The sequence below is a fragment of the Sparus aurata genome, chromosome 10 (assembly GCF_900880675.1).
Source record: "Sparus aurata chromosome 10, fSpaAur1.1, whole genome shotgun sequence".
Taxonomy (NCBI): Eukaryota; Metazoa; Chordata; class Actinopteri; order Spariformes; family Sparidae; genus Sparus; species Sparus aurata.
In genome coordinates, this window is record NC_044196.1 from 8,112,363 (window position 1) to 8,127,200 (window position 14,838).

General features: G+C 44.4%; 2 protein-coding genes across 2 annotated transcripts in view; both read left to right on the forward strand.

Moving 5' to 3' along the window:
- Positions 1-377, forward strand: part of LOC115589335 (uncharacterized) — a 15,878-nt gene extending 15,501 nt beyond the window's left edge. The window contains exon 6 of the mRNA XM_030430178.1: positions 312-377. Within this exon, the coding sequence (XP_030286038.1) occupies positions 312-377 (66 nt within the window). The remainder of the gene's footprint in view (positions 1-311) is intronic.
- LOC115589336 (low affinity immunoglobulin gamma Fc region receptor II-like) overlaps positions 1-14,838 on the forward strand; it is a 108,633-nt gene that overhangs the window by 20,867 nt on the left and 72,928 nt on the right. The gene's annotated exons all lie outside the window — the stretch shown is intronic.

The window sequence follows — 14,838 nt, forward strand, 5'->3', positions numbered from 1 at the left end:
AAAATTAATACAGTTATGGTTTATATCAGGACGTATTTAATCAAAGAGCGAGTCAATGAGACTGAGAAGTTTTGGTAATCGAAGCTAAAGTCAAGTTGTAATACAACATGATGAAAAACCTGTGTGGTTTATGACAGCGTGGGATTAATTTGTTCTGTAGAAACAAGGGTGCAGCTTTATCTCAGAGTTGAGTCAGCTTCTCATAATGAGTATCGATTATCATTGATTGAACATCAGCCTCACATTGGAAAGTATTTGGTGTCCTATTAATAGCCAACAACAGGTATTTCTCCATTCCTTGTTGTTGGCAGTCGGCCACAGGGAACTCCTTCCTCTTCACATCTTATCTTAACACAGTCAACATACCTAAACACTGAGTCACACCCATAGCCTGTCACTGAATAGTTATCTAAAAATCAGTTTCTTGCCACACTGGCATCTAAACAACCTGGTTAATCCACCATGATGTCATCCCTGATGAAAGGATGTTCATAACTGCCTCGAGCAAATGTCAGCAAATCAACCAGCAGAGGATAAACAGTGAATGATGAAGATGTGTTCCCCTCATTAGTATCCAGTTGTTCCAGAACATTTGGGACATTTTTTATTTGTATTTGTGGCGACAAAGTCAAGAATAAGCTGTATTCGAGCCTGATCAGGTCTGTGTTTATTTCTTGTGCTCATGACTTGTGTTTTTCTGTTTTCTTCTTCCTTTTTGTTGCAGCTGCTCAGCTTGTTGGAGGAGACAGACGCTACGATGTCGTCATGGAGACCGAAGAGGACAAACCAGATACAGATATTGAATATTATAGTGTTATGTTCATCTGTGTTACTTTTTATTGGTGTATATTTCCAATTCCATGCTCATTAAAAGAAAAAACGTGACTGTGTTGCCTTTGACAAAATCAATTTTATTCATACAGCACAATTCATCACAGGTAACTCAATGTGCTCTACATTACAGTGGCAAATATGTAGGAATCACCCTCAAATGTAGCTGCTGTTAAATTAATATTATAAACTATATAATGAAAGTTATCGCCCCCTGGTGTCACAACAATAGTGTTATGTGTGAAGACAATAAGACATGGTTCAGTCCACTGTCTCTTCTCAGTGTTAGACATTTAACATTTATCTCCAGTTTTCATTTGAGCTTTTAGTTGACATCACTGCTGTAAAGAAAAAAAGTCAGAGAAGTCTGGTGAAGTAATTGGATATATCTAATAACTGTAAAAGGTGTTAGAATCTCTCCTTGGGAAATGATGTAGGATGATCTAGAAACAGCGGCCTGAGTTTCACATCTCTCAAGGTGAATGTGTTCGCACTTTAAAGAGGAAGTGTTGTGCAGAGGTGGTAAGTCAGTCATTTTCCAGCCAGCAGTGAGAAGATGAAGGCCGCTGTGTTGCACCTCAGCCTCTGTGAGTATAACTTTGTCTTTTTTATATGTGCTTTGTCTCCTAACTCACAGGATATCATCCATCGTGTCTTCCTTCTCTCTCTGCTGTGTGTTTTTAGGTGTGTTTCTAAAGTTTGCCTCATCTGACACCAAAGACAAAGGTAATGAGCTCTTTATCTGTGGATTTGTTCACTTTAAGGGCTTTTACGTATAAAACTTGATTCATGTTTTGTCAGTGACGCTTTTATATTCAACAACTGTACAAACAAAGTTGCCCACATAAAGAGAATCAATATATTAAGAACAGTTAGCTAGTGATATGGTTAGGGTTAGCTAATGTTATGCTAACTGGGTGCTAATAAAATGTCTTCCATTTGTGTCTATCTGATGATTAGTCAACAAAACAACTACAAAGAGACACAAAAAGACATTCAGCAACTACAAAGATCATTTTACACTACTATAGAGACATGAAATGACTTCAAAGAGATTCAAAATGTCTACAAAGATACATAATATAACTACAAAGAGACTAACAACAACTACAAAGTGATTCAAAACATCTGCAAAGAAACATAAAATAACCATGGAGGGGAGACGCAGGCTTTTAAACCCTGTGTGGGAGTGTTCTTAGTTCTTACAGAGTCTTTAAGGACACTGTGGGTCGGTAAACTTAACTAGCGTTCATGTGGGTTGCTCGGACTAGGTGAGCTCAGGTGTGAATGGTTGTTAAGCTGTCTGCGGTGAGAACTCAGTACAACATTGTAGGTGGGTGTTAAGTAATGTCGTAGGTCACCTCCTCCGTTCAAAGACGGTCGTCCAGTTTGACACAGATTCAAAAGGATTTAAAAACCCTGCAGCAGTTACCTGCTGGCCCTGGTATAGTTTAATTACCATACAAGTCTTTTCTGTGTCCATGGTGTCACACAAAGTGCTGTATAGAGCTCTGTAAATAGCTGCAACAAACACAAGTTGCCAAATGCTTCACAAACAGATGATGACACATTATTAACCAAACAGTGTCTGATATAATCAAAGTAATCGTAAACTACAAATTACTGCTGCTCGATTAAGGGGGAAATCATAATCACGATTATTTTTGTTAATATTGAAATCACGATTATTTAAATTATTATTTTTGAGTTTGGACACATGATGCATTTATTCAGCATTCCTCTACAAAAAAAAAACAAAAAAAAAAAACACTTTGTAACTGAGAACTTTGAAATTTCCCCTTAAATAGGCAGATCCAAATACGCAGAATGTTCCAATCGAAAATAATGTACAAATATGTATCCAACTGTTCTGCAATTCTATAAAACATTTAATGAATATAATTAAATATACTTAGAAAATCAAAAAAGATCTTTGCTAAAAAGTATCCAATTGCAGCTGTTATTTCTTGTCCGTCCGATTTTGCGCCGGCGTCTGGCAACCCCCACCAGTTCCCACTATAATCACATAATCCCTCGCGACCACACTTATAGGTATGTGTTTCTAAACACAACAATACAAAGTGTTCCTGAACGAAGGATAAGAAGAAGAGCTTGTATTTGTCTCTTTATGGAGATCTGTGCGCTGGTGTCAACACAGAGTGTTTTATTTTGAAAAGTAACCGGATGTTATGTTGTTGTTTCGGTGCGTGACTTCCTGTCTGTTCTGTGCTAAATTCTGCCGACTGCTGCGTCATGGCTCCGATCTGCCAGAAATAGAAGTGTAGTGCGTATCTCCTCCGGCGGGTTCTGGACTGCCGGAGCTGGGACGGAGCAGATACGCAGCAGCAGATCTGGTGGACGTTAACACATAGACTAGACCAGTGGTTCCCAACCTGGGGTCCCGGCCCCCACCTAGGGGGGCGCCAGAGATCGCAGGCTGTGCGCACAACTTTGTCTGCTCTTGGGTTGTGAGGTTACCATAATTATGTTTGTGCACATTAAATTGATAAAATCCCAATAACACACCCAACTAGATAGTCAAAATCTGTATAATCCAAATTGAAACATATTTTTGGTCCACATTTAAATTCATTAAGCTATTTATCATCCACACCCCTATGAGGTCGGCCTATTCTGGTCAAAAATAGAACTGTGTGTGAGTAGTTGTGTGTGTGTGTGTGTGTGTTTGTGTGTGATACACCTGATGACACAAAAAGGAAGAAATGTATCTATATACATTGTAAAACAAGGAGAATAAGAGCAAAAACCTACAACTGTTAATTTTTGCATGAAAAAGTTTGTAATTAATTACTTTATTCTTTTAGTGTATGCAGGTTGGGGTTGGGGGGCCTGCCTCGTCTTGGACACAGGAAAGGGGGGCTTCAAGGAAAAAAGGTTGGGAACCACTGGACTAGAGTGAAACCTATCAGCTTCGCTGACGTGGTGGATCTGTAACGCAGAAGACACGTATCTGTGCCAGTCAGCAGGACTGCGTTGAATATTTTGAGAGAGGGACTGAATTGTGCATGCACAACTTTTTCAGAAGATCTCTAGGCCTACTGTACCACGAAAAATGCCAAATAAATCGTTTCAACTCGATTATATTAGTTTGAGATCTTTCGACCCAAAAATTGAAATCACGATCAAAATTTGATTAATTGCACAGCTCTCACTACAAACCTCCAGAACAGTTTCAATGCTCTTTGTTATAATTTCGGTACGTCTTTGACTTTATTTCTCTATATTCTCCATGTATGATTATTAAAATCCCTCTTAACTGTATCCAGCAGCTCTGTAAAGTTATTGTTACTGTCACAGAGTTCAGTAGCAACAGTATAACTTATTTATAAGCCATGTTGATATAGTTGTGTTTTGCTATGTGCTTGTATGACGTGTGAACTTAAAACCTTTCACTGGTTTAGACAGTACTGGCTCACAGCTCAGTACACATTTTAATTTGAGGTGATTTGCTTCAAATCACAAATGATCCCAAAAACAATCAGAGAAGAAAAGTGAGAAAAGAAGGGCAGAGTTTAGCTGTTCATATCAAGATATTCATAAAAATACATAAACGCTGGTTTTCACAACAAACCATCAGACATCATTTCTTTGTGACAGCCAAATAAAGAACTCAGTCATTGAAATAACCCGTCCTCTGTTTACCCTGCAAAGGCTCAGAGGTGATAATTGATCATTTAACATTTGTCTTTCAACAATTAAAACCACAGTGAAAGGTTCAACTTGGCTCTTCAACACTTAAACAAGGTTTTGCCAACATTCAGTAGTGCAACTTAAAAATTAATAAAAATAACTTTATTTATATAGCACTTTTCAAAAACAAGTTGCAAAGTGCTTTACAATAAAACAGATAATAAGTTACACATCCAAACAAAGATAAAACATATAAAATAATTTAAATAGTTACAACAATACCAACAATTAAGAAAAAGCCATAAGATAAAAGTCAGTTTTAAGAAGGGATTTATACTGAGTTAGCCTGCCTGAGATCTCCAGGCAGGAGGTTCCATCGCCAAGGGGCATCAGGCTCATAAGGAGTCAGCAGATCACAAATATAGGCAGGAGCCTGACCATTCAAGGCTTTAAAAACAAGCAGTAAAATCTTAAAATCAATTCTAAAACTCACAGGTAATCAGTAGCCGTTTTTAGACAGGGCACCAAGCCGCCAATTTGCCCGTCCTTTTGGCGGCTCGGTCCGCAGTTTTAGACAGAGGGCGGCAAATTGGGGGTCTATTTTGGTCCGCCGATTTTCCGCCTTGAAGGGTACGCCTATTGCCTCCTCGCCTGCTATCTAAAAACGAGGCGGCAATGTGCCGGCCTCTGCGTGAGGTGGGCGGAGGTGTTGATGACCTGCACTGTTGTGCGACCCACAGCTGAGGAGTTTTAAAACCAAGAAACAGCTGATCACAGCAGTCAGTCCATCATTTCATCCGTGGACATTAAGATGAGCAACTGGACAGCTGCTGAGATCCAGGAGATGCTAGCATCTCCTCGGTCTCTGTAGCTGTTTGGTTGTGTTAGCTTGTTGTTGTGTTGGCAAGCGAAGGACGGTCGCTACTTTCAAATTAAAAGCCCCCCGCTAAGAACCCAGTTCTAAACTCCAATGGGGTGCAATGTAAAGCTCTTACTTTGAAGACAAATATGTTGTCACGGTTCACAGCCCAACTTCGAGCTTCACGTCACGTCACATGTTACGCCTACCTCAGAGGCGGCTTTTGGAAAAGGAGGAATATTACGCCTCCATTTTAGAAAGACAGGCCGGCATATTGCCGTCCTTACCTTGGAGCAAATGGGCCGCCTTTTCTATCTAAAAAGGGCTAGTGAAGGGCAGCAAGGATTGGTGTAATGTGATCACATATAGTAGGTGTTAAAAACCTAGCAGCAGCATTTTGTATCAGCTGCAGTCTTTGGATGTTTCCCCTGCTGATACCACAATAAAGTGCGTTACAGTAGTCCAGTCTGGAGGAGATAAAAGCATGGATGACCTTTTCTAAGTCAGCAGAGGACAGGAATTACCTGATCTTCGTTAGCTGTCTCAGTTGGGCAAAGCAGGACTGCACCACTTTAGTCACCTGAGTATCCAAAGATAATTCTGAGTCAAAGATGACACCGAGATTGCGGGCCTCTTTTCGAACATTGTTAGATAAGGTTCCCAGACTGGAGGAGAGATTCGTATAGTTACTCGTGCTGGGGCCAGAAGGGCTCATTATAACAATGTCTGATCTGAAGTCATTCAGCTGCAGAAAATGTTCAGACATCCAATTTTTTATCTCAGCAAGGTAGGGATGGAAATCTCCATCCCCAGGACGATACGATATGCATCTCGATATGTAGGCTACGGTACAATACACTAACGATTCACATGAAGCATCTAACGATTTAGTACGATATGATTTATCTTCCTACCGCGATTCAATCACGATACAAAAACAATGCAAATCTGTGCAAATTCAACTCAGCTTTATTGTTCCTTCAAGAACATAAGCAGTACCATACTTCTCGTCATTAAGAGGCTCATAACAAATGAAGACAGATCTCTTAAATGAGGCTACTTAAGCATTGAGGAGGTGTTTGTCAACATAAATAAGTTGGCCTATTCACCAAAAGGCACATAGGCCTAACAGTAGTGGAGCTCAGCCTACAAAGCTGTCAGGAGTCAGGACATGTCATTAACAATTTAGACTAAACAGATAAACAGTCAGGAGCAGCAGCACTGCCCCAGCAGTGGAGCCAGTGGATTATTTGTTAAACATAAAACAGCCTTTCCTGTCACAAAACAGGTCTGTCATAACTACAAAAATAAAGATTAGGCCTACATAAATAACACCAGCCACACCATTATCAAAACAGCAAACTTAAGACAAATGACTTTTTTAAAGGTTTTTCTTCATGAATACCAGCTGATCCACATGTTCTGGGGCAAGTAAACTGCGCTGGGCTGTGACTTTGTCACCTGCTGTGCTAAATACTCGCTCTGACACTACACTTGTTGCAGGAATGGACAGATAGTGCTTTGCCAAAGCTGCAAGCAGTGGAAGATCTCCATTGGTATCTCCACCACTGTAACACATCGCCACTCAGATCTAGAGAAGCCCTCTCCCGATATTTCAAGATTCCCTCCTTAGCTCTCTACCTTGTGGTCTTCAGTGGTGCTCTCGGAGTGAGGAAGCCCCCGAACATCTGGTCCAAGGCTGTTTTCTTCGCTAGAGGCTCAGGGACGTCATCTAAACAGTGGATCAGAGGAGAAGGAATTACAAGTTGTGCAATTATGTCTGTCATTCATTTAATGGCATACATAAAATTATACATTATACATAAATAATAAATCAATAAATAATAAATACACAATGTCTAGGCCTAATAATTAATAAAGCCACATGATCCACAAAATACTTTATCACAGCTCCTAAATATCCTGACTAAACAAACCTGTCTCACTCTCTTCCTCTCGGTGAGTGCTCCTGTCACCTTGTGAGCTGCCTTCAGCTATCTGGCTGTCATTCAGCGTGTCTGTGTCGCTAAATCGCTGTAGGCTAAATCTTACCTCGTCATCTCCATCCATGTTCACCACCTCTACTGCAGTCTTCATGAAGATTGTGTCCTTGGTCGTTTCATCATCAAGGAACGCCAGGTCCTTGAAGCGTGGGTCAAGGGCTGTGGCACAGTGGAGGGTGTCTTGGATATTGGCATAGCGGCCGGAAAGTCCTGGTTGAATCGCCGTTTCATCTCTGAAATCTCAGGCAGATCACTTTTTTTTGCCTGAAAGTGCTTCTGCAGTTTTGCCTGGAGTGGCGAGATCATTGTGATGGTGGGATTCTTTTCCTCGCTGAGGAGTATGGTTGCCACTTTCAGGGGAGTCATCAGTTTGACGACTTCTTGGATCAGTGCCATGTCGTCTTCACTCAGCCTGGCCATGTCTTCTTTCTTCTTGAGTTTCCTTGAGAGCAAAGTATTCAGCACGGCAGGCTGCTGTTCCCAGAAACGCGCCAGCATGTCAAGGGAACTGTTCCATCTCGTGGGAACATCATGGATCAGCTTGTGCTTTGGCAAGTTGAGCTGGGTCTGGGTTTCACATAGCAGTTTGGTTGCCTTTGGGCTCATGTGAAGAAAATGTAACCACCTGAGTGGATGGATGAATGAATGAAATAAACTTTGTCATTATACAGTACAGGTACATGTATAACAAGATTTGGTTGGTAGGCCTACTCTCCAAAGTACATTCACCTTTCTCACTTTCACCAGTAGCTCCAACACCTTTTCCACTTTCAGGGCTTTTTGTGAGGCCAAGTTGAGTAGGTGCGCAACGCATCTCACGTGTAGACCCACTTTTGCCAAAGCTGCAGCCAGTAGCATGTTCAAGGCGTTATCTGTGACCAAAGCTGTTTTCTTGTCTTGCAATTTCCACTCGCGGAAAACTTCCTGCAGCAAGGCTGCTAGATTCTTCCCTGTGTGGGCCTTGGTAAACTTGGCACATGGCTTTGCAAAGCCCACTCTTCATCAATGTAATGTGCTGTGACAGTGACAAACGAGTCTGTTGCACAAGACATCCAGCCATCAATTGTCATGGCGACTGTATGGGCATTATGCATTGACTTAGCTATGTCTTGTTTTACTTTCTGGTACAGCTCGGGTATTTCTTTTTCAGCGAAAACCTTCCCGCCTGGCTTTTTATACCTCGGCTCCAGGATGCTCATGAGGTATTCGAAGCCCTCGCCCTCTGTAGCACTGTACAGCTGGATATCTTTGCAAAGATAGAAAGCAATGGCTTTAGTTATTACCTTGGCGCGGGCAGAGTTTGCGCCCAGCAGAGTTTGGAAAAAAGTACTGATGCTTGGCTGTTGACCAGTGTTGTTAGCGCCGCTGGAGCTACTAGTAGCATGAGGTGAATCCGAGGCATGATCCGAGCCGGGCGAGTTGGCTAATACTGAGGGGGCTTCTCCAGCCACACCATGTCGTCATTTTAGGTGAGTTATCAGGTTGGTCGTGCTGCCTGTGTACTTTATCGCAAGACGGCATATCTTACAAATTGCTTGGGACTTATCAAGGTTTCCGTCCTTTTTGAAAAATCCGAAGTGACGCCAAACATTGGACTTGTATGTATGGCTGGGTTAACTATGTATTTGTTCGTCTTCTGCCATGTTTACTGGTAGCCCACTTCAGCACGTTTCTTTCTTGTCGACTCTGTTGATGTTATTGTTGTTAGACTTCTTCTGCTTCTTTTTTTTTCGGCCCGGATGTTGATATTCAGTGACTAGTGACGCAAGCGCCTAGTGGCGAATTGGTGAATCAGAGTGTGTTTGTCGTTCCGCAAAAAGTAGTCCGCTCGTGAGAAATGGCTGATTGAGATAATTATGGAAGTGAATTGACTGAAAATAATAATTTAAAAAATATATATAACAATAAGAAATCGGATTTTACCGATGCAAAGCTTTTACAAGGAGATGCATCGTGGTTTCAGCCCAGTTTATATCCGATGTGCACCACTCCAACCGATGCAATGTATCATCGACCCTTGCATTGATGCACTGATTGCGCATCGGATAAATGCCCATCACTACAGCAAGGCAGGACAAGATACGAGAAACATCACTTTTACCAGGCTGTAGTGGGACATACAACTGCATATCATCTGCATAGCAGTGGAAATCAATATTGTGTCTAAGCATGATTTGCCCCAGGGGTAGCATGTAAACAGTGAATAGGAGGGGACCCAAAATAGAGGGATTGAGGGACCCCACAGAGGAGAGGGGCACAAGAAGAGGAGGCTTCTCCAAGCCTTACAGAGAATGACCTGTTGAACAGATAGGAGATGAACCAATCCAGAGCCACATCGATGATACCAACATAATTAAGAAATTAAATAAAGAAACCCAGAAAAGAGAGACATGACATGTAAGAGAGGTCCTTGACCAAGTTTAAACTAATATGTCTCCAGTATTTATAAAATGATTCATGTGGGAGACAGAAGTCTGTGTTATGAGTTCACTCTGTGATGGACTGACAGTCTGTCCAGGATGTAACCTCGATCTCATTGTGAGCTGGATAATCACCCTGTGACCCTGCAAAGGATAAGAAGCAACTGATATTTGATAATTTAACATTTGTCTTTCATCAATTAAAACCACAGTGAAAGTGTTCAACTTGGCTCTTCAACAATAAAACAAGGTTTTGCCTTCACAGATGTAACATTCAGTGGTGAAACTTAAATATTAAATAAAGAAACCCAGAAAAGAGAGACATGACATGTAAGAGAGATCATTGACCAAGTTTAAATTAATATGTCTCCAGTATTTATGAAATAATTCAGTGTTAGTATTCATTTACTGGTCAAGTATTTCTGACTTGTGTGTGCTGCACTATATAAACTGGACTTAATCACAGTGACATTAATTTCCTTTTTTCTGTCTTTGTTCTAAATCAAACAGCAAACAGACCAAAGGCTGAACTGAGGGCTGATGGCAGAGACATTCCTGTAGGGGGCAGTGTGACCCTGACCTGCTCTGTGAACCCATCATCATCTGGTTGGAAATACTTCTGGATCAGAGGAGAGAAAACCTCTGGACCTCTGACCTCTCAACTCTCAGCTGGATCAATCAGAGTCTCAGAGGGAGGAGTCTACTGGTGCAGAGGAGGAAGAGGAGAGCCAGTTTATTACACAGAGTACAGTGATTCAGTCACTATCAACAAAATCAGTGAGTTTGACTTTTGCATTGGAAGCAGAATAAAGATATCCATCCATCCATCCATTGTCGTCCGCTTATCTGGGGCCGGGTCGCGGGGCAGCTGCCTGAGCAGGGACACCCAGACTTCCCTCTCCCCCAACACTTCCTCCAGCTCTTCCGGGAGGATCCCAAGGCGTTCCCAGGCCAGCTGAGTGACATAGTCACACCAGCGTGTCCTGGGTCTTCCTCGGGGTCTCCTCCCGGCGGGACATGCCAGGAACACCTCCCGAGGGAGGCGTCCCGGGGGCATCCGAAACAGATGCCCAAGCCACCTCAGCTGGCTCCTCTTGATGTGGAGGAGCAGCAGCTCTACTCCGAGCTCCTCCCGGGTGACAGAGCTCTTCACCCTATCTCAAAGGGAGCGTCCTGCGACCCTGCGGAGGAAACTCATTTCAGCCGCTTGTATCCAGGATCTTATTCTTTCGGTCATGACCCAAAGTTCATGGCCATAGGTGAGGGTAGGAACGTAGATTGACTGGTAAATCGAGAGCTTCGCCTTTCGACTCAGCTCTCTCTTCACCGCGACAGACCGACACAACGACCGCATTACTGCAGCCGCTGCACCGATCCGCCTGTCAATCTCACGTTCCATCCTTCCCTCACTCTTGAACAAGACCCCAAGATACTTAAACTCCTCCACTTGAGGCAGGAACTCTCCCCCAACATGGAGGGAGCAAGCCACCTTTTTCCGGTTGAGAACCATGGCCTCTGATTTGGAGGTGCTGATTCTCATCCCAGCCGCTTCACACTCGGCTGCAAACCGCCCCAGGACATGCTGGAGGTCCTGGCTCGAACGAGCCAACAAGACCACATCATCCGCGAAAAGCAGAGATGAAATCCAGTGGCTCCCAAACCAGACCCTCTCCGGTCCGTGGCTGTGCCTAGAAATTCTGTCCATAAAAATAATGAACAGAACCGGTGACAAAGGGCAGCCCTGCCGGAGTCCAACATGCACCGGGAACAGGTCTGACTTACTGCCGGCAATGCGAACCAAGCTCCTGCTCCAGTCGTACAAGGATCGTACAGCCCTTAACAGAGGGCCGCCGACCCCGTACTCCCGGAGCACCTCCCACAGAATGCCACGAGGGACACGGTCGAATGCTTTCTCCAAGTCCACAAAACACATGTGGATTGGTTGGGCAAACTCCCATGAACCCTCGAGCACCCTGCGGAGGTTATAGAGCTGGTCCAGTGTTCCACGGCCAGGACGAAAACCGCATTGTTCCTCCTGAATCAGCTTGGGTGATGATTGGGTCAACCTCTGAGTCCCCAGCCTCTGCTTCCTCTATGGAGGAGTGTCAGTGGGATTGAGGAGATCCTCGAAGTATTCCTTCCACCGCCCGACGATGTCCCCAGTCGAGGTCAACAGCTCCCCACCTCCACTGTAAACAGTGTTGGTGGAGGACAGCTTCCCCCTCCTGAGGCGCCGGATGGTTTGCCAGAATTTCTTTGAGGCCGACCAGTAGTCTTCCTCCATGGCCTCCCCGAACTCTTCCCAGACCCGAGTTTTTGCTTCAGCGACTGCCCGTGCTGCCGCACGCTTGGCCTGCTGGTACCCGTCAGCTGCCTCAGGAGTCCCCCGGGCCAGCCAGGCTCGGTGGGACTCCTTCTTCAGCTTGACAGCATCCCTTACTTCCGGGGTCCACCACCGGGTTCGGGGATTGCCGCCACAACAGGCACTGGAGACCTTATGGCCACAGCTCCAGACAGCCGCGTCAACAAGTGGAAGTGGAGAACATGGTCCATTCGGACTCAATGTCCCCAGCCTCCCTCGGGATCTGGTCAAAGCTCTCCTGGAGGTGGGAGTTAAAGATCTCCCTGACAGAGGGTTCCACCAGACGTTCCCAGGAGACCCTCACAATTTGGGTCTGCCAGGTCTGTCCACCTTCATCCCCTGCCAGCGGATCCGACTCCTACCAGGTGGTGATCATTGACCTTCGGCCTAGGGTGTCCTGGTGCCACGTGCACATATGGACACCCTTATGCTTGAACATGGTGTTCGTCATGGACAAACTGTGACTAGCACAGAAGTCCAGTAACAAAACACCACTACGGTTCAGATCGGGGAGGCCAATCACACCCTTCCAGGTAACACTGTCGCTGCCCACGTGGGCGTTGAAGTCCCCCAGCAGAACGATGGAGTCCCCGGTTGGAGCACTCTCCAGAACCCCTCCCAGGGACTCCAAGAAGGCCGGGTACTCTGCACCATTGTTCGGCCCATAAGCCGAGACAACGGTGAGAGTCCTATCCCTGACCCGAAGGCGCAGGGAAGCGACCCTCTCATTCACTAGGGAAAACTCCAACACTTGGCGGCTGAGCTGAGGAGCTATAAGCAAGCCCACACCAGCTCGCCGCCTCTCACCGCGGGCAACTCCAGAGTAGAAGAGAGTCCAGCCTCTCTCAAGGAGTTGGGTTCCAGAGCCCAGACTTTGCGTGGAGGTGAGCCCGACTATTTCTAGCCGGTACCGCTCAACCTCCCGCACCAGCTCAGGCTCTTTCTCCCCTAGCGAGGTAACATTCCATATCCCCATGGCTAGAGTCACCAACCGGGGATTGGGTTGCCGGGGCCCACGACTGCCACCCATATCCCACTGCACTTGCCCCTTCTGTACCCTCCCACGAGTGGTGGGAGGGTACAGCTCCTTCGGGCTGCGCCCGGTCGGGTCCCGTGGGCAAAGACCCGGCCACCAGGCGCTCGCCTGCGAGCCCCAACCTCAGGACTGGCTCCAGGTCGGGTCCCGGTGATGTCAATCCGGGCGACGTGAACGTCCTCGTTGTTTTGTCTTTCATTAGGGGCTTTTGAACCGATCTTAGTCTGATAAAGAATAAAGATATATGTTTTATTAATTGATTGAAAAACATTGTATGTTTGATGTAGATTTAACTTTTCTTCATTTTTGTTTCCTTTCTGTGAATTCTTGAACATGAGCAGGTCCAAACAAGGCTGTTGTGACTCTGCAGCCAAACTGGACTGAAGTATACAGAGGAGAGAGGATCACTCTCAGATGCGAGATCAAAGATGGAGGAGACACTGAGTGGGAGTATGAATGGAGAACAACCAGTTCAGAAAAACCTTCAGATCAAAATGGACACAGTATTACATCTGTGACTGGATCCCACGGTGGAGTCTACAGGTGTAAGGGCAGAAAGAAACATACGCAGCATTCTTCAACAGATTGGAGTGATCCCATCAAACTGACACTATCAGACGGTAAGTCACATCACATTTCTTTCAAAGTGAAGATTATACAGCTCATTAAAAGCCTGTTTTTGTTCATGTGTATGTTTAAAGTGAAACTCTCGTCAAAATGCAACCTAGGCTTTTTTTTGTGAATGTATATAAGTCAAACCTTCGTGTAAAAGCATAATTACGATGAAAGAGCCACTTTTAAGACTTAGAAGTGCCTCTTTCATCGTAATTATGCTTTTCTTCAGTATGTACTGATTATGCAGAATGTATCTGATCCACTATCAATACATGTTTTCATTTAAAAAATCATTTTCCAACAGAACCCCTTCCTGTCCTCACTGTGTCGCCATCATGGCTGAGTGCTGGAGCCTCAGTAACTCTGAACTGCAGAGTTTAGGATCCATCTGCAGGATGGAGGTTCTACTGGTTTAAGACATTTCCTCATCCATCATACAACTTCTACAGATATGAGCAGCTACCTGGCAGCAGCAGTGGGACTGAAAATGATTCCTACATTGTTCATGGACAGACACACATAACAGGATATATGTGCAGAGCTGGAAGAGGAGATCCAGAGTATTTGACTTATAACAGTGACTCTAAGTTTGTCTGGTCTGCAGGTCAGTTTGTTTCTATCTCTTAAGAAACAGATGTTGTATCAGCTCTGTTAATCTTGTTTTTAAATGATGATAAACACACAGTAGAAGCTAAACTTCATGTTTTCCACCTTACTGGGTGGAATTTGCTTGTTTCCTTCTGTCCTCACTCTTTAGCACAACACACAAAAAGACAGATATGATATCTTGGCTAGGAACGGATCGGGATCGGGGCCGATCTGGGCATTTTTCCGCTGATCGGAATCGGCAATTTTGAACGTGGACCCAAGCCTGTTGTTTTTTTTTTAACGTCAGAGCACAATTTGTGGCAGAACGCAGACGTGCGAGTAATGTTACTCTGGCAAACCTGTGGATAAAATGTCTGCAGTGTGGAATAACTTAAATTAGAAAGCGAAAGCAGTCCAATGGCGACATGTAACATCTGCTATACATACTGGAGCTGCATTTAATACTACTCATT